The sequence below is a fragment of the Delphinapterus leucas genome, chromosome X, assembly GCF_059928025.1.
Source record: "Delphinapterus leucas isolate spDelLeu-1000000601 "Yukka" chromosome X, BTC_Dleu_Yukka2, whole genome shotgun sequence".
In the NCBI taxonomy this organism is placed as follows: domain Eukaryota; kingdom Metazoa; phylum Chordata; class Mammalia; order Artiodactyla; family Monodontidae; genus Delphinapterus; species Delphinapterus leucas.
In genome coordinates this window covers 39,179,576-39,197,856 of record NC_143150.1, presented here as the reverse complement: position 1 = coordinate 39,197,856, position 18,281 = coordinate 39,179,576, and the positions used below count along the sequence as shown (strand labels likewise).

Sequence of the window (18,281 nt, the reverse complement as noted above, 5' to 3'; positions counted from 1 at the left end):
GACTTCTCTGGCCCCCTTTCGGACCAGTGAACCTCGCCCGGGAGCGCTCCCTAATAAGAGCTCACTTGAAGCTTTCGTCTGTTTCGTGGTGCCGTTTGTTAAGATCCGACCTTACAGGTAGTCCCAACGATATCCCAAACCAGCCTTGGCTTCTTAACCATTCACTACTCACCACCCAAAAAGACTTCCAGGAACTTCTCTCACCTCTTTGTTTCAGCATTTAGCAACTAGGATATGCTAAAGTCAATGGAACAGCTTTGGGGCTGTCTGTCGGTCCTTATTCTCCCCAAGTTCATCTGCTTATTCAGTCACCGACTGGACACTTACTGAATGGGTACTATGGACCAGATACTGTGGCTGATGATACAATGGTGAGCAGAATCAGAGCTAGCTCTTGTCTTCATGTAATATACAGCTTTACTAACTATGACAAGTTCTTGCACGTCATTATCAACAGTAGTGTGCTGACTGAAGGGAAGGCTGGAATTTGTACGGCACTGTGGCGGGCCTCCAAATAATAGTGATCTATGATAAAAAAAAAAGGAGTAAAACATAGTAATTCTTGACCAACAACCAAGAAATTATGCATTTGAGATCTCCCATGTCCTTTAGAGTACCAAGTGAACTTTCCCCGCAATACTGTATGCTGAGAAGTTAATATTTGCAGCTTTTACACTGGCCTGTAACTCAGGTTTGATGAACTTTCAGTAAGAAGAACTAGAAAGGAGCTTTGAGATCAATAGTACTCGAACTTTTTCAATCTCAGTGCACCTGAGGGTAGTAACGCACACAATGGCCCACTCCTGACAATGATGGGGTGGAAGTGGGAGATGATGCAGAATTATATTCTTGGTGGGGGAGACAGGAAGGGGTGTTGTTTAAAAAGCTGGGTCATTCCTATAGAACCCCACCCAATCTCCAGAGGAGAATCCCTGAGTGAAGAGAGGTAAAATGAGGTAAAATGATCTGCCTAAGATTTTACAAAGTCAATACTAGATCCCAAGTTCTCTGATTCCCAGTGTAATGCTCCTTCAACTGCACCAAACTACTAATTTCAATGAAACAAACCCAAGTTTTAGTAATAAAAGGTGGTTTTACAACCTTTAACCTGTAAAACAGGTTAGAGGGTCTCATAAAATGTTCAAACCAATCAATGAAGACTCAATCCCACTTGTCTTTGAAGCTTTGGTCTAAAAACAAAAAACTTGGAGATGATAATGAAGGTTCTGGGAAACCAGAAAACAAACCAAAAAAAATCCCCCAAACCCACGAATTTAAAAAAAAGCACAGGGTTTGGTCGGTGGGGTGTTACAACTAATGGGTCATTATCAAAATGCCACAGTACCTTCCATTTGGCCCACTGTTTTTGAGTAGAGGCAGAAAGAAAATGGATCAGGATCCAGGAAAGCTAGATTTTAGTGTTGGCTGTAGTGCTAGCTCTCAGTGTCTGCTCATCTGTAAAATGGAGATGATTTCTACCGTTTTAATGCCTGCAATGGAGAATGGATATAAACATTTATAAAGTGTGGTACTCTACTTTTGTAGAACCCAGGTCTACTGATAATTGATTCAGCATTCTTTTTTCTCTCAACCAGGGATCCTTAACCTTTTGGGAAGTCACAGATCCCTTTGAGAATCTCATGAAAGTTACTGAACCCTCTTCCCAGAAAAATGAACATAAAAATTTCTGCATTCAATTTTAGGCAGTCAATAGAACTGTGAAGCTAGTCATACACCAAAAGGAAAGCTCCCACACTATATCAAACTTGCTAACAGAAGGTTTTGGGGGTTTGATAGTGTAAAAGGATATGGCAACAGAAAGTAGAAGACGCTGCCATGTAATGAATTCAGTGTAGTTGGTATAGTTAAATTGGGAAATCAAAACACTGGGGTCATACAGTTAAGTTGTTAAGTCAAAGATTACAAAGTAAAATGCAGAATTATCTTGAATCTCACTCATAGAACCTCACTGAAACTGTGGATTCCCTCCAACAGATAGTTGAGAATGTAATTTTCTCCACTCTTCTATTTACCTGTTTCTTCCATCTTATATTCTCAGTTAAGCTCTACAATTAAAATTGTCATCTTTCCTGAGTTCATCTTGAAAGTAACTGTAAAACCTGCTGAACTTGAATCAGCTTCATCTCTATTGGGTTTCCTACAGGGAACAGGTAACAATCTGATCAATATCCGAGGCCATCAATATCCTTAGTTTACACAAATCAATGATTGAAATGTTAAGCCACTTCATTTAAAATGCCAATAGCCTACAAATTACCTGAGGCCTGGTTCCATCTGTATTATAAAGAATTAAGATGAATTTTCTTTTGCATTCACGAAGCCTATTACCTCAGACAATAAAACTCAGTACTTATGAATACCTTCAGCCCTAACAGGCCCTATTAGATATAACTTTACTCTTTGATCATGCTAAAAAGCATTAGAAAGAAATTATTTTCCCTGTCATTAGTTCTATCCCTGGCATTCAATAAACAAAGTTTAGTTCCATAAGAATATGCTTCCCTGATTAATAATCGTAAAGCTCAGCACTCAAAATACTTACGTAAAAGGGTCTGAATATCAACAACACGGTTTGCGTTTACAAAACTCATTTTAGATACTGGTCATTAAGTTTCTGACCCCAAATTAATTGAAGTTTGTGGACTCACTTGGATTACTTATTTCAAGCAATAGTTGCAGCATAAAGTTCAAATTAAAAAATAATTTGAAGAGTCACCTGGAGTTCATTAGATTTTATGACTAGTAATCATTTAAAATGTTTCCCTAAATTGAGATCAAGTTTACACTTATTAATTTTCTTTTGCTCCACATTTAATTAGCAATTCAGAAAATTACTATTTTTAAAGATTTTAGCTGCAGGTCAAGCTTCACTGATTTTATTGACTTCAGAGCTACCCAGAAATTGTCTTTATAAAGAAATTGTCTTTATAAAGGATTTAAAGGCTTAAGTGGGTGTCTGATTTGCAAAAAGAATTGGGAGATTCTCTCAACATTTTATTTTTTTAGTTTCTGAAATACAAATCAAAACACATTTTTGTTACACATCATGATAACAAGCTTGACATTCTTTTCAATACAGGATGACTTAATATAGGTACTTTAAAACTTCCTTTATAAAAACAATAAACTTGGGCTTCCCTGGTGGCGCAGTGGTTGAGTCTGCCTGCCGATGCAGGGGACACGGGTTCGTGCCCCGGTCCGGGAAGATCCCACATGCTGCGGAGCAGCTGGGCTCGTGTGCCATGGCCGCTGAGCCTGCGCGTCCGGAGCCTGTGCTCCGCAACGGGAGAGGCCACAACAGTGAGAGGCCCGTGTAAAACAATACACTTTATTTTGGAGGGAAATAGCTCATCATTAAAAACATACATTGGTACACAGGCTATTATTTTTCATTATTTTAGTGTTTATGAATGCCAAACTTGGATAGCATGCCTGCCCTCTGAACTGAAAATTTCATCCTCACAATATATAAGTATTCCTCCTATAACAAAAACAAATTAAACCATACTGTTGGAAAAAACAGAAATATTTGGCATAGGCCTCTGAGTGGGCTTGAAAAACGAGTTACGATGTGTTTCAACTGTATGGAAGAACATTCTAGAATTCACCTAGAAACATTTGGCAAAACAATTGGCCTGCTGCTATTGGGGTTGTTCTGCCTCAGAGGGGGACAGAGGGTGTATGGCAGGGTGCTGAAGACTCACAACAGCCACAGAATCACTGACTCAAAGTTAACCAAGATTCAATACAGAATAATATACAACAATAGAACAATCTCAATTATTATTATTGTTAGTCAATGCCTGGAAAGCAAGTTGTAAGCTAAGAAAAAAATACCTCAGCAGGAACAATAGTCAACATGTTTATAATACTTGGAAGATGAAACAACTTCATAATTCATAGATGACATCTTGTGCACAAGTACATTAGTTTCTAGGACAGTAGGGGACAACCACAAAACATACAAAGTAAGAGTAAATCCAAGCTGCTTAACTTTCCACCATTCTCTTGAGTATTAAACCCAGACCACCTTTGGCCGCTTGCAGGGGTGTCTTTTCTTCTTTATTCTCAATGTAAATACTTGCTCCTTGGGACACCAGCAGTTTTGCTACTTCCACTCTCTCCTCATCACAGGCTAAGTGTCTGAAATCAAGGACCACAAAGATGGATTAATCATTTGCAATTCTATGTAATGGTTAGGATTTCCTGACAGGTAGTCTAAACTGCATATTATTAGGTAGTGTAATATCGGAAAGTTACTTAATCTGGAAAGGAAAATCGATTTTCATGGGGAAGACTGTTCATAAGTTAAAATTCATTGGAATAGTCTTATAATACCAGATCATAAATCACAATTCTGGTCCTACTACAACAGAAGTGATCTAAATGCCGGCCTAAGGAATAACGTCCTTATTTTATGAAGATTAGTGGTTTACACCAAACACATGCAATAATTCCAGGCTAGAACTTAGAAAAACCTCCATACACAACCTGCTAACAGCAATTTGTGTGGTTTAAATTTTGGAAAAGCAGTTTAAAAAATTTTATATTATCTGATTGTTACAGACACCTTGTAAGTTAGCAAGGTACTATTATCACTATTTTACAGTTGAAATTGTGACAGAGGTTAGTCTTTGCCTATGATGACATGGCTGAGCAGTAAGTGAGGGGGAAACCTTGTCAGGCACTTAACCGTTTACCAGGTAGGGTATTAGACACTAACATGTTATTTTATTTAACCTTCACAACAATCTAGTGAGGAAGGAATTATTATCCTCACATTACAGATAAGGAAATTAGACTCAGGAAAGTTAAGTAACTTCTCTGAGTTACTTAATACAAGTATTTAATATAGTTGTTTAAGTGGCTGAGTTTGGATTGGGTAAACAGCATGTAGCTACTCCTTAATTGTAGGCTCTGCTCAGGACCCGATACTGCCTGACTCCTAAATTTCCTCCAGGCCACCCTGCCTTTCTTATTTGGAGAAAAGGGATAGAATATGCATGTTTTTCTAGACAGAGTCGCTCAGAACTACAGAAAAAAATTGTAAAACTAAGAGTTAAGAAAACAATACTTTAAAAAAATTGAATCCTACTTTGGACTAAAAAGAAGACTCACAGAATTTCTGGTTCAAAAAAGTCACCATTCGATAAGGAAGAATAGTGGCCAAGTACTGTAGAAAAAATATCAAGGTAGAGGACAGCTTCAGGTCAAGCATAAATCAATTCCAGATGGATTTGAGTTAAATGAAAAACAATAACCAAACCAAATCAATGCAATGTTTTAAAAAAAATACAATAAAATACAGGTGAATAGTTAACTAATTTCAGGGTGAGGAAGCACTTTCTAGTTATGAGGGAAGATTAATAGGTTTGACTGTATAGAGTTGAAATCTTCGGTTATTTCAAAAAAATCATAAACAAAATGAAAAGACAAACTGGGAAAAATATTTTCAACATGGCAGAAGGTTAATATTTGTACTATGTCAAGTCAAGGGTACATAAAAAAATCAGTAAAAATAAATTAATTCTCCAAAAGGAAACAGAGAAAGGGACACAAAATGTTATAATTTAGAGAAGGAATATAATTAGTCATAGCCATTAAAAAATGTTTAGCTTCATTGATAATAAAAAATGTAAATTACAACTCTGAAATACCATTTTTCCTATAAGACAAGGATATTTTTGGTGTTGGTGAGGGGGTAATAGGCACTCTCACACTGCTATTGGGAGGGTACAATGATACAACTCCTCTGGAAGCAATCTCGGAATATACAGCAATTGTCTTAAACTATGTGTATCTGTTGACCCAGCAATTCTACTTCTAACTTCTATACTAAGATAATAATCAGCAGTATGGCCAATGATTTTTGTATAAAGTTGGTCAATGTAGCATTATTTATAATAATGGAAAACTCAAAAAAGCTTAAATATACAGTAATAGAGGAATCATTAAATTATGCCATATCCATAAAATGGAGTTGTGGATAGCCATTCAAAAACATTTTAGAAATATTTATTCACATTGGAAAATGCTCACAATATACTATGAGGTGAAAAGAACAAGATATAAAACTATATACACAGTATCGTCCCAATTTTACAATAAAAAAAGCATATGTAAAGTATGTACATTTGCATATAAAATACAGGGAGGAAATACATTAAAATGTTATCAGTGGTTATTTCTGGGTGGCAAAATGATAGGCATTTTGAATTTTTATCTTTATACTTTTGTGTACTTTCAAATTTTTTTGCCATAAACATGTATTACATTTATAAGCAGACTGAAAAAAGAAATGATGTGTAAGAATTAGTGCAAGAGGGCTGATGTCAGGTAGAATACAAATGACTGCTACTTGTCACTTACAGAGGAGTGTTACCCTCAGTGTCTTGGATGTTTGTGGAAGCTTTGTAGTACAGAAGAATATGAATCATCTTCAAGTTACCCTTGGCTGCTGCCCGGTGCATTGCTGTAGCCTCATAATGGTCCTTAGCATCTGGATTAGCCCCGCCTTCCAGTAACATGACAGCAATCTGGGAAGATGGAGAAGAAAACAATGCAGGGATCTATTGGTGTTTGCGTACAGGTTTAGAACTCAAAAGAAGTAGCCTAGGAATGGAACCCTACCTCATGCCTGTTTTTGGAAGCTGCATAATGTAGGGGAGTACAGCCATTTTGATTGACAGCATTCACTTGAGCACCTTTTCCCAGAAGAGCTTTTACAATCTCATCCCGGCCAGCGGAAGCAGCAATATGAAGAGGAGACCAACCTGCCTGTAAAAGAGGTGGGCAGAACAAAAACCAGGGAGAAAAAGCACAGGGATTAATGCTAACATTTAGGCAGGGTTTACAGAGCTGTGTGTAAATGGTTTAAAAAAATAATATTCTTTCTCTTTCCCTCATTAAGCACTGCAGGATATTTAGAAACCAGATATATAAAAGAAAAGAAAAGCACCCATAATCCCACAACATGGAAATAATACATAAGTCTAATTCTAATGTGTTTTAAGATTGGGATCAAGGATACCCCAATAGGATATCAAGTTCCGTAAGGTGCATTTTCCACAATGTCCACTTATGATTACGTTGTGAAAAATTTTCTATGTCATTCTTTGGAATCATAACTTTATTGGTTGCATATTATTATCATTATCATTATTTTTTTTTTGGCCACGCCGGGCGGCTTGCGGGATCTTAGTTCCCTGACCAGGGATTGAACGTGTGCCCTCGGCAGCAAAAGCACGGATTCCCAACCAGTGGACCACCAGGGAATCCCCTGGTTGCGTATTATTTCATTAGGTGTATATATATGCTGTATTCAACTGTTCCTCCATTAAACTGTTTTTACTTTTTTGCCATTATCAATATTATTTCATTGAGCATCCTCGAAAAGGAATCTGCCTACAAAAACATTTCCATCCTTATTCTTCACAAGTCTTATCCTAATAAAACCAATACCATTACACCAAATCTTTATATAACAAAAAAAGATATCTAGGCCCTCATTATTCAGGCAATATTCACCAAAAACAATTTCCAACATAATAAAAAGGATTTGTAGTCTCTTAGGGATCATCATAATAAGACTTGATCTGCATGTTTACCTTAAATTACAGGCTATGGGTGGCAAAATGAACATTCTGAAATAATGCAACCACCAGTCCTGTATTTGGTCACTGGGGCCATGCTGTAACTTCCTAGTCATAAAGGTTAAAATTTGTTTGTGAGCTTAATACTCGGGCTTTAGTAAACACCAGTCTGGAGTCTAAAGATAACTGGGAATTTATCAACTCTGCCTAGTACTCACATCATCTTTATCATTCACTGGCACTCCAAGTTGCAGCAAGAATTCAACAATTTCTGTATGTCCGGCTGAGCATGCCCAATGCAAGGCAGTTCTGCTGTCCTACACGGGAAGAAGAGAAGCAATAAGACCAACATTCTTGAAGAAAAACAGAAGCACTAAGGCAAGAAAGCAGAAAAAAAAATTAATATTGGAGCCAGCAAACCTACGGTTTGGGAACAAGAAATGGAGAGCACTGGATCCTCAGGTAGGTAACCTTAAACCATATTACTTACATAAGAGAGACCAAGGTTTTAGTAACATGAGGAGAATACATTGATGAAAGTAGGTAATTCTGGGCAGACTAGAGCCATGAAAGCAATAGAGCAAAAAACTGATTTCAGTACTTCGGCAGAAATACAGCTTTGGCTATTTCCATTATGTACATACTTTTATGTCAGGCACTGTGCTAAGAGTTTTACCTGCATCATCTCCTGTAATCCCCATGATCCTATACAGTGGATATTATCCCCATTTTACAGACTCCTCAGGGTGAGCAACTTGTTAAGGTCGCACAGCTAGTAAATCGTGAAGTTGGGACACAAACCCGTCAGCTCTTAATTTTCTAGATGCTCTAGGAAGAACAAATGTATCTTGTGGGAAAGAAATATTCATGAAACTAGTTGAGATTATAACCATTTAAAAAACATACCAGGGCTTCCCTGGTGGTGCAGTGGTTGAGAGTCCGCCTGCTGATGCAGGGGACACGGGTTCATGCCCCGGTCCGGGAAGATCCCACATGCCGCGGAGCGGCTGGGCCCGTGAGCCATGGCCGCTGAGCCTGCGCGTCCGGAGCCTGTGCTCCGCAACGGGAGAGGCCACAACAGTGAGAGGCCCGTGTACCGCAAAAACAAACAAACAAACAAAAAACATACCACACACAGAATTAGAGAGCAACATTACTTTAAAAAATAATAAGCTAGGAGTTAGGCATGTTTCTCAAAGGGAATCTCTCTCTCTCTCTCTTTTATTTTTTTTGCAGTGACTGCTATATTTCTTAGCCCTATGTAAAAGAAAATGGTATTTTAAACTTTATTACAAAAATTTCAAACTCATATAAAAATACAGGGAACATAATATAATCCATATGCCTATCATCTACATCTTATAACTATTTTTCCATACTTGCCTCATCTGTTTTTCTCCTTGATAAGATTTTTAAAAACAAATCTTAAATATTATGACCTTTTATACCTAAATATCTGAGTATCTAAAAAATACTTTACTACATAGCTATTACACTGATTAAAATTAACACTAACTCCTTTATAACATCAAATACCCAGATTTCCCCAACTGTCCCCCAAATGCCTTTTTGCAGTTGGCTTGTTTCAATCAGGATCCATACAAGCTCCATAAGTTGCAAATGTTTGTTATGTTTCTTAAGTCTTTTGATCTTGAATAGTTTCTCCCTTTTTCATGCCATTGACTTGATGAAGAATGGTTAGAAGTATTATTAAATCTTAATATTGTTAAATTAAATCTAAAGTATTAAATATCACCAGAGCAAAATGAAGGTAAACTAGACAAAGGCATTTTCAGGTTGAACAATAAAGAGAAGTTCCAGAAAAAAAGTCTCTGAACTTCTAATTCTCTTCCCAAACACACAAAATGGAGATTTGTAATTATGTGACACTGTCTTGCTAGTGCTGAGCACGGTGCCTGTCAAATAGGAGGCAATCTATAAATGTATGCTGGCTTACTGAGGGCACCGTGAATCTTTCTAGAAACTCAGGGTGAAAGCATGAGGGTCTTTTGAGCAGGAGGGCAGAAAGAAACACTTCCCAAGGTCCACTCACTTTTGTTCTGCCTTTGCCTAGAATGCCCCTTCATCCCCCAGGGAAATCCCACTCATCCTTCAAGATACAGCCAATCTTCCCTCCTTTGCAAAGCCTCTTCAGTTACGACAACATTCGGCTTTTCTAAGCGAGATTAAATCAGGTCCTTCCATGATATGTTCTGAAAGCCCCACGTCAACTTCTCTCCCGAGTATTTACCACAATTTATAATCGGACATATGATTTGGGATTATTCTATTAACGTCTGATCCTTCCATTCGACAGTATCCTCAGCTCCCAGCTGAGGCGTTCAGTTACACGTGTTCCGTTGAATAGTCACTAATAAAAGCAAACAAACCCACTTCCAAAAACCAAAAACTTCCCTTCTCACGGATGTCTCAAAGATTGGGCATTTCTGAGAAACGCGCAAACGTTCTAGAAATATCCAAAATACAGCGACTAAGTACTGGGCCAAAAAACAACACTGGCGGTTTGTGGGGCTAGCTCCGGCCGCCCGGTCCCGAGTCCTGAGGTGACCCTGGGGTAAGGATGGGGCGGCAGGGGCGGGGATCTGGCCCTCCCGGAACCGGCCTCCCCATGGGTTGGGCTGGGCCGGGCAGCCACGTTGGTCTCCGCCGCTGCCGCCGCCGCCGCCAGCGGAGAGGCCCCAAGCGTTGCTTTACCTGGTCAGGCCTAGTGGCCAGGGATTTATCGGCCAGGATCCTCTCCTTCAACTCCTCCAGCTTCCCGCTGTAGGCCAGGTTGCAGACCATTAGGTTAGACACACACCCCTCCATTTCGCTTTCCCAGGATCTCGGTGAAGCCTGACCAAAGACCGCCTCACGTCGCCAGCTCCGACTGCCAATCAAAAGAGGCATTAGAGCTCCCCCAGTGACCAATCGCGCTCGTTCCTTTGCTTCTTTTCCCATCGCAGGGCGCCTCTGGGAGTTGCAGTTTGAGCGCAGTTCCGGGCGGGGAGGAGCCTTTGCCGCTGTCTCCGTCTCTGCCGTTAGCAGCGCGGAACTACGAGTCCCGGGGTCCCTTGCGGCCGCCGTAGTCAAGTGGCCGGTGGAATTGGCCCAGGATGACAGCTGGAGAATGGAGTCAGGTACGGGGAGCGGCTTCGTGTAGAACCGGGGTGGGTGGTCGCTGTTGGAGCATTGAGTCGGTGACGCGAAGTGGGTGCGGGGTCATGGCAAGAGAGTTATGGGAGCCAGAAAGTCCTGTCCCACGGGGGCCCTGACCTGCAGTGGTAAGCGGAAGGGAAAACGGTAGCAGCTGAGTACTACCTCCTGAGCTCGAACCAGTGCCTGTGGCCATCCTCCCCCGCCGCCAAAGGAATGGAAAGAACTAGGGGTTAATTATTCTTACGTTTCGACGGAGTGGCATTAGGGCAGAATTCTGCCACAACAGTGATATCATATGACACCGTAGTAAGGTGATGTGCCAGGGTGATGCCAAAGGCAGGGTGTGATGCCATAGGACCCACTTGATATCTAAGAGATCTCGGGGAGTCCATGGCGTGGTGACATCACAACTTGATGAGGGTCATCTTGACACTGTGGCATGGTGTTGGCTCTTTAATATCACGATAATAACGGTGACATCGAAGTTTTGCTACAACTATTAAACTAATAGTGTTTCTATTTATAGGATTCCTAAATAGTGCCATAGCAGAAGAGATGCAAGGCTTATCCTTTATAGGGCATATCCAGGCTGGCATCATACCAAAACCAGGTAACGATAAGAATACACTCAAGAAAGAAACTGACTATGTTTATATTTACCCTGTTATGGTGTAGAACAGAGCTTGGCAACCTTTCCGTAAAGAGCCACATAGTAAATATTTTAGGCTTTGGGGGCCAAAAGGCAAAATCGAGGATAATTTGTAGGTACTTATATGACAAGGGAGAAAACAAATTTCAACAAGTATTTATTGATGAAATTCAAAGTATAGTAATAATAATTGAGCATTTTTTTGTAATATGAGACTACTAATGAGAATAATGGAATTCTTTGGGGGGGGGATAACATTTTATTTGGGGCTAATAGTGTTCCCTGTCATCAAAATCATTTCAAATGTTCATCTGTTAATACTGATCTGTAATGAGATTTTACCCATTTCATCTTTTTTTTTTTTTTTTTGCGGGCCTCTCCCTGTTGTGGCCTATCCCGTTGCGGAGCACAGGCTCCGGACGCGCAGGCTCAGCGGCCATGGCTCACGGGCCCAGCCGCGTCCGCGGCATGTGGGATCTTCCCGGTCCAGGGCACGAACCCGTGTCCCCTGCATCGGCCGGCGGACTCTCAACCACTGCGCCACCAGGGAAGCCCCCCATTTCATCTTTGTAAATGTCTTTTCACACAGATAGGTATGAATCCACAAACATATTCTTGTTATTTTTTATTTAAATACATTTTAAATTTCAGAATAGCTTTAGATTTATGGAAAAGTTGCAAAGATAATGCAGAATTCCTGTGTACCCCTCACCCAGGTTCCCCTACTCTTCCTTTCCTATTTTTAACAGCTTTATTGGGATATAGTTTTCATATCATAAAATTCACCCATTTTAAGTATAGTTAAATATTTTTAGTAACTTTACTGAATGGTGCAACCATAATCATAATCAGTTTCAGAACATTTTCATTTCCCCCCAAAGATCCCTCATGCTCATTTATTTACAGTTAATCATCGTTCCCACTCCCAGCCCCAGGTAACCACTGATCTACTTTGTCTCTATAAATTTGCCTATTCTGGGAATTTCATCTAAATTAAATCAAATAAGAAGTGGTCTTTTGTGCCTGGCTTCTTTCACTTAGCATAATATTTTTTGAGGTTCATCCATATTGTAGCATGTACCAGTACTTCATTAATTTTTATTGCCAAATAGTATTCCATTATGTGGCTATAAAACATTTTGTCTGTCTACTCGCTACACATGTAGGTTGTTTCCAGTTTTTGGCTATTATGAATAATGCTGCTAAGGACATTAGCGTGCGAGTCTTTGTGTGGACAGGTGTTTTCGTTTCTCTTTGGTAGGAACCTAAGGGTGGAATGACTGCATGATATGGCAAATTTATCTTTAACTTTGTAAGAAGCTATAAAACTATTTTCCAAAGCGGCAGCACTGTTTTGCATTGCCACTAGTAATGTATGAGGGTTTCTGTTTCTCCACGTCCTTGCCAACATTTGTTATTGTCTTTTTGATATAGCCATTCTGAATGGATGTGAAATTATATCTTATTGTAGTTATAATTTGTACGTCCTTAGTGACTAATGATGATGAGCGCCTTTTCATTTATTTACTAACCATTCATACATCTTTTCCATTTTTAAATTGAGTTATTATCTTTATTGTCTTTTTATTATTGAGTTGTAAGAATTATTTATATATTCTGGATACAAGTCCCTGTAGATATGATATGTGGATATTTTCTCCCACTCTGTTGCTTGTCTTTTCATTTTCTTAATGATGTCTTTTGAAGTGCAAAAGTTTTAAGTTTTGACAAGATCTAATTTATTGGGTTTTTTCTTTTATGGGTCATGCTTTTGGTGTTGTACACTTTTAAAAATTGTACAATTTAATGTTATTAGTATTTTAGAGTTGTGTTACCATCACCACACTCTTATTTGAAACATTTCCATTACCCCAGAAAGAAACCTCATGCCTGTTTTCACTCTCTCCCCATTTCCACTCCCAGGCCTAGGCAACCACTAATTTATTTTTTGTTTCTATGGATTTTCATTTTGGGGGAGTTTATGTAAATAGAATCATACAGTATGTAATCTTTTGTGTCTGGCTTCTTTCACCTAGTATAAGGTTTTTGAAATTTATCCAAATTTTAGTTTATATCAATACTTCATTCATTTTAATGGCTGAGTAATATTCCATTGTTTGGCTATACCATATTTCACTTATCTGTTCATGAGTTCGTTGGTTTCTGCCTTTTGGTTATTATGAATAATGCCGTCATAAACATTCACGTACACGTTTCTGTGCAGACATGTGTTTTCATTTCTCTTAGCACGTATCTAGGAGGGGAATTGCTAGGCCATATGGTAGCTCTATGTTTAACTTTGTGAGGAACTGCCAGACTTTACCAAAGTGGCTGCACCATTTCCCTTCCCACCAGCAATGTAGGAGCGTTAGAATTTCTCCACATCTTTACCAACACTTGTTAATGTCTTTTTTATTATAGCCATTCTAGTGAGTGCGAAGTGGTATCTCACTGTGATTTTGTTGTTTTGACCTGTGACAGCATGGGATGCATATAAAGCATGTTGACATTACTTATGATTCAAACAATGTTAGCTGTTGAAATGACTTTCCTGCAGTGTAAATTTCACATATAAGTGCTGTTTTGCCTTGTAATTTTAAGTTGAATTAATTAAGAAACATTATCAAGTCTGGAGCAAAAGCTAATTTCCAGGGCCATTCGGTGTTTGGTAGTAGTGGTTGAAGGCAGTTCTTACAACAGTTAAAAAATGTAAAAATCATTTCTACCTTCCTTACCATAAGAAAAACACATAGTGGATCTAATTTGGCCTGCCAGATGTAGTTTGCTGATGGCTGGTGTGTAAAAGTGTCCTGTATTTAGCAGGTGTTCAATAAATATTTATCCAGTTGATTACATAGGTACAGTAGGCCTGTTGTGTGGTATTCACACAGGATTGGGTATAGTAACATTTCACCATAATAATACATCAAGAAATTGGATTTGATTGTCAGAAACAGCTGGAAAAACAACTCCAAGTGCCTCTCCTACTGAGTGACTTGTTTGGGTGATCTTCCTTTATAGACTGTGTGTTGTGCTTTTATTTTATTTGATATGACAGGATGGTTAACTTTCAATTCTGAGTCCCTTAAGGCCAAAGGTAAGGTATTCTTTGACTCTTTGAAAGCTTTCAAAGGTGTCTTCCCTTTTGTCACTGTCCTCAAGTATGGAGGAACAATGTGGTTACTGTTTATCAAGAAGAGTCAAAGTGGGGCCCTGTTAGGGACTGACTCCGTTGCTGTGCATACAATTGCATATTCCCTTTACTACTGGTCATATAGAGTCTAGGTCCTAGAACAAGCCAAGTTCACCTTCTGGCCTTTAGAATAACTAACGTTTACTGATCACATGTGTCAGGTATTGGGCTTATCTCATTTAATCCTTCACAACAACCCTAGGAGGGAGGTACCATTATCCTCCAGTCTCCACCTTTTAAAAAATGAGAATACAGGCACAGAGAAGTGAAGTAGCATGCCTGAGGTCACACAATTTGGCAAAAGTTGGAGCTAAAATTAAAATCCACTGTTATTCTACCCCAAAGCCCTAGCACTTAACCACTGCAACATACTGCTCAATATTGCTGAAGATGAAATTATGTGTAAATGCAAACCTCAGGGGCTTCCCTGGTGGCGCAGTGGTTGGGAGTCCGCCTGCCGATGCAGGGGACACGGGTTCGTGCCCCGGTCTGGGAGAATCCCACATCCCGCGGAGCGGCTGGGCCCATGAGCCATGGCCCGCAGAGCCTGCGCGTCCGGAGCCTGTGCTCCGCAACGGGAGAGGCCACAACAGTGAGAGGCCCGTGCACAGCAAAAAAAAAAAATGCAAACCTCAGGTAACGCAATACTAATTCCTGTCAGAGCTCTTTGGGCTGTAACACTACCTATGATTCTTGGGAAATGACATGATTTTCATGCTCTAGAGCAACACTGTCCAGTAGAACTTTTTGTGATGATGGGAAAGTTCTATATCTATGCTGTTCTGGTAGGGTAGCCACTAGTCACACTGAGCACTTGAAATGTGTCCAGGGACTAAATTTTAAATTTAATTTTAATTATTTTTAATTTAAATAGCTTCATGTGGCAAGTGGTTATCATTGTGGACAGTGCAGAGAGAGGCACTTTCCCCCTACTTGCTCCTTTCTAATTATCATTAAACATTTTATTTAATGTAAATATTCTTTCCATAGCACAGCTGGAAACCAATATATTCTATAGTGAAACAAACTTGAGGAAACCCTACAGAGGTATATGACAGTTAACTGTATGACAGTCACAGGAATAGGTTCTGTCTTAACCAGAATGAAACTTCTCCATTCCCACCACTTACTAGGTAAAGTTTGAACAACTGGCCTGAAGACCCTTTGCGATTGATTTTTTTCACTGTTTGCAGATGTAAGTTGTTTATGTGGTTAATTGCAAACAATTCACAATAGCCAGTTGCCTGGTTTAAGATGAGACATTTTAATCTGTGGATCTAATATTTTTTTAAGCACATGTTTTAATCCTACAGATAAAAATGTCCTTGGTATTGAGTGTCACTGACCTATGCAAATCTTCCCCGTTTAAATCTCTCTCTTCGTAAAGCTGGCATATTGTTATAGGCTATTATAATAAAACATTTTATTTACTTGCTCCCTGGGTTTTAGCTTCCACACACTCTTGTTTTCTGAGTTATTTGCTTTATAAATGGTTTACTTTTAAACTTTTTACTGTAAAGAATAAGGGACTCACAAGAAGTTGCAAAAACTGTACCATATACTCTTCATCCAGTTTACCCCAATCATTACATTTTATGTAATAATAATACAAGGTAAGAAACAGGAAATTGACATTGGTAGGATGTGTGTGTACAGTTCTATGTTATTTTCTCACTTGCGTAGATTTGTGCAACCATAACTGCAACCAAGATACAGAAATATTCCTTCACTAGAAAGCTACCCCTTCATAGTCACAGCTATCCACAACCCCTGCCAAATACTAATTTGTTTTCCTACTCTATAATTTTGTCATTTTGAGAATTTTATATAAATGAAGTAATGGAGAATGTGATATTTTCCAATTTTTTCCATGTTGTTTAATGACCTTGAGACCCATCCAGGTTGATACGTGTATCAGTAGTCTGTTCTTTTTTTATTGCTGAGGAGTGTTTCATGCTATGGGTATACCACAGTTTGTTTAACCATTTACCTAATGAGAGACATTTTGGTTATTTGCAGTTTGGGTCTGTTGCAAATAAAACTGTTATAAACATTTGAGTATAGGATTTAGTGTAGACATAACTCTCATTTGTCTGAGATACATGCCCAGGAGAGTAATTGCTGGGTCATATGGTAAGTGTATGTTTAGTTTTTAAAGAAACTTCTCCAGAGTGGCTATGTAGCATTTTACACTCCCACTGGCAATGTATGAGAGATCCAGTTTCTCTGCATCCTTACCAGCATTGTCGTTGTAATTGTTTCTTATTTTAGCCATTCTGATAGGTGCATAGTGATATCTTATTGTGGTTTTATTTGCATTTCTCTAATGGCTAATGATGGTCAGTATTTTTTCATGTGTTTATTTTCCATCCCTATATCTTCAGTGAAATGTCTCTTCATGTCCTTTGCCTATTTTCTTTAAAATAAAAAAAATTATGAGGTAGCAGTGGTTAATAACATGTTTCATGTGTACAATATTTTATTTCTGTGTACATGACAGTGGGCTCACCACCAAAAATCTAGTTTCTATCTATCACCATGCAGTTGACCCCGTTGCCCATTTTGCCATCCCTCCGCCCATTCCCTTCTTGTAACCACTACTCTGTTCTCTATGTGTTTGTTTATATTTGGTTTCATTTGTTCATTTATTTTGTTTGTTTATACATTTCACATATAAGTGAAATCATACAGTATTTGTCTTTTTCCATCTGACTTATTTCACTTAGCATAATACCTCAAATTCCATCTACGTTATTGCAAATCCTTTGCCCATTTTATAATTGCATTGTTTGGGTTTTTTTGTTTTTTACCTGTTGAATTTTGAGAGTTCTTTATATTTTCTAGATATAAGTTCTTTGTCACATATGTAGTTTGCAAATATTTTTCTACCAGTCTATGGCTTGTCCTTTCATCTTATTAATAGGATTTTTTCATAGGGCAAAAGCTTTTAATTTTGATGATGTCCAGTTCATCAATTTTTTTCTTTTATGGATTTTGCTTTTGTTGCTATGTCTAAGGACTCTTCACTAAGCCCTCGGTCTCAAAGATTTTCTCCTAGATTTTCTTCTAAAGTTTTTTTAGTTATATTTTACCTTCAAGTCCATGATTCATTTTGAGTTAATTTTTGTATTTAGTGTGAGGTTTAGGTTGAGGTTAATTTTTTTAAACTATGGATGTCCAGTTGCTTCAGCTCTATTGAATTGCTTTTGTACTATAGTAGAAAATGAGTATGCTGTACTTGTATAGGCCTATTTTGGGGTTCTCTTTTCTGATTCATTGATCTGTGTGTCTGTCCCTTTGCCATCTCACACAGTCTTGATTACTATAGCTCTATAATAAATTTTAAATTCGGGTAGAGTGATACTTCTTCCTTTATTATTTTTCAGTATTGTTTGTTTGTCTTTCCCTATACTTTTCAGAATAAGCTTGCCTATATCTAAAAAAAGTTGACTAGGATATTGATAGGAATTGTATAAGAACTGTATATCACTTTGGGGAGAACTGAAATCTTTACTATGGTGAGTCTTTCAATTCATGAACAGGGCATATCTCTCCATTTATTCACATCTTCTTTTATTTCTTTTGCTAGCATCGTGTCGTTTTCAGCATTGTGTAGTTTTCAACATACAAGTCCTGTATATGTTTTGCTAGAATTATAATTATTTCA

The 18,281-nt window shown here is 38.5% G+C and overlaps 2 protein-coding genes across 8 annotated transcripts in view; one reads left to right on the top strand and one right to left on the bottom strand.

The window, feature by feature from the left end:
* PSMD10 (proteasome 26S subunit, non-ATPase 10) lies at positions 1-10,508 on the bottom strand. 4 transcript variants are annotated; one of them, XR_016391295.1, is made up of 6 exons: positions 10,329-10,508; positions 7,832-7,930; positions 6,652-6,798; positions 6,391-6,557; positions 2,034-4,164; positions 4-1,490 (listed from the first exon to the last, which is right to left on the bottom strand). XR_016391295.1 is itself a non-coding variant. In XM_089904196.1 (5 exons), the coding sequence occupies exons 1-5, from the start codon at positions 10,440-10,442 to the stop codon at positions 4,011-4,013; spliced, it is 681 nt and encodes a 226-aa protein (XP_089760322.1). In that variant the 5' UTR covers positions 10,443-10,508; the 3' UTR covers positions 1-4,010. The 4 variants fall into 4 exon arrangements, 1 of the variants encoding a protein (XP_089760322.1); XR_016391296.1 differs by having other exon boundaries at positions 5-525; positions 1,346-4,164; XR_016391297.1 differs by having other exon boundaries at positions 10-525.
* ATG4A (autophagy related 4A cysteine peptidase) overlaps positions 7,937-18,281 on the top strand; it is a 68,598-nt gene continuing 58,253 nt past the window's right edge. For 2 of the 4 annotated variants that reach the window (XM_089904192.1, XM_089904191.1), the window contains exons 1-3: positions 7,937-8,075; positions 10,580-10,753; positions 11,299-11,382. In XM_089904192.1, the coding sequence (XP_089760318.1) occupies positions 8,054-8,075; positions 10,580-10,753; positions 11,299-11,382 (280 nt within the window). In that variant the 5' untranslated portion in view covers positions 7,937-8,053. The remainder of the gene's footprint in view (positions 8,076-10,579; positions 10,754-11,298; positions 11,383-18,281) is intronic. The other 2 variants (XM_022556688.3, XM_089904193.1) reach the window with 2 other exon arrangements.

Excerpts from the sequence above, each read along its gene's own strand:
- PSMD10 (XM_089904196.1), bottom strand. The coding sequence starts at position 10,442 with ATGGAGGGGTGTGTGTCTAACCTAATGGTCTGCAACCTGGCCTACAGC. Across the intron at positions 7,931-10,328 it reads TGGCCACTAGGCCTGACCAG|GACAGCAGAACTGCCTTGCA; the intron begins GTAAAGCAACGC and ends CTTCCCGTGTAG. Across the intron at positions 4,165-6,390 it reads ACTGAGGGTAACACTCCTCT|ACACTTAGCCTGTGATGAGG; the intron begins GTAAGTGACAAG and ends CCTTGATTTCAG.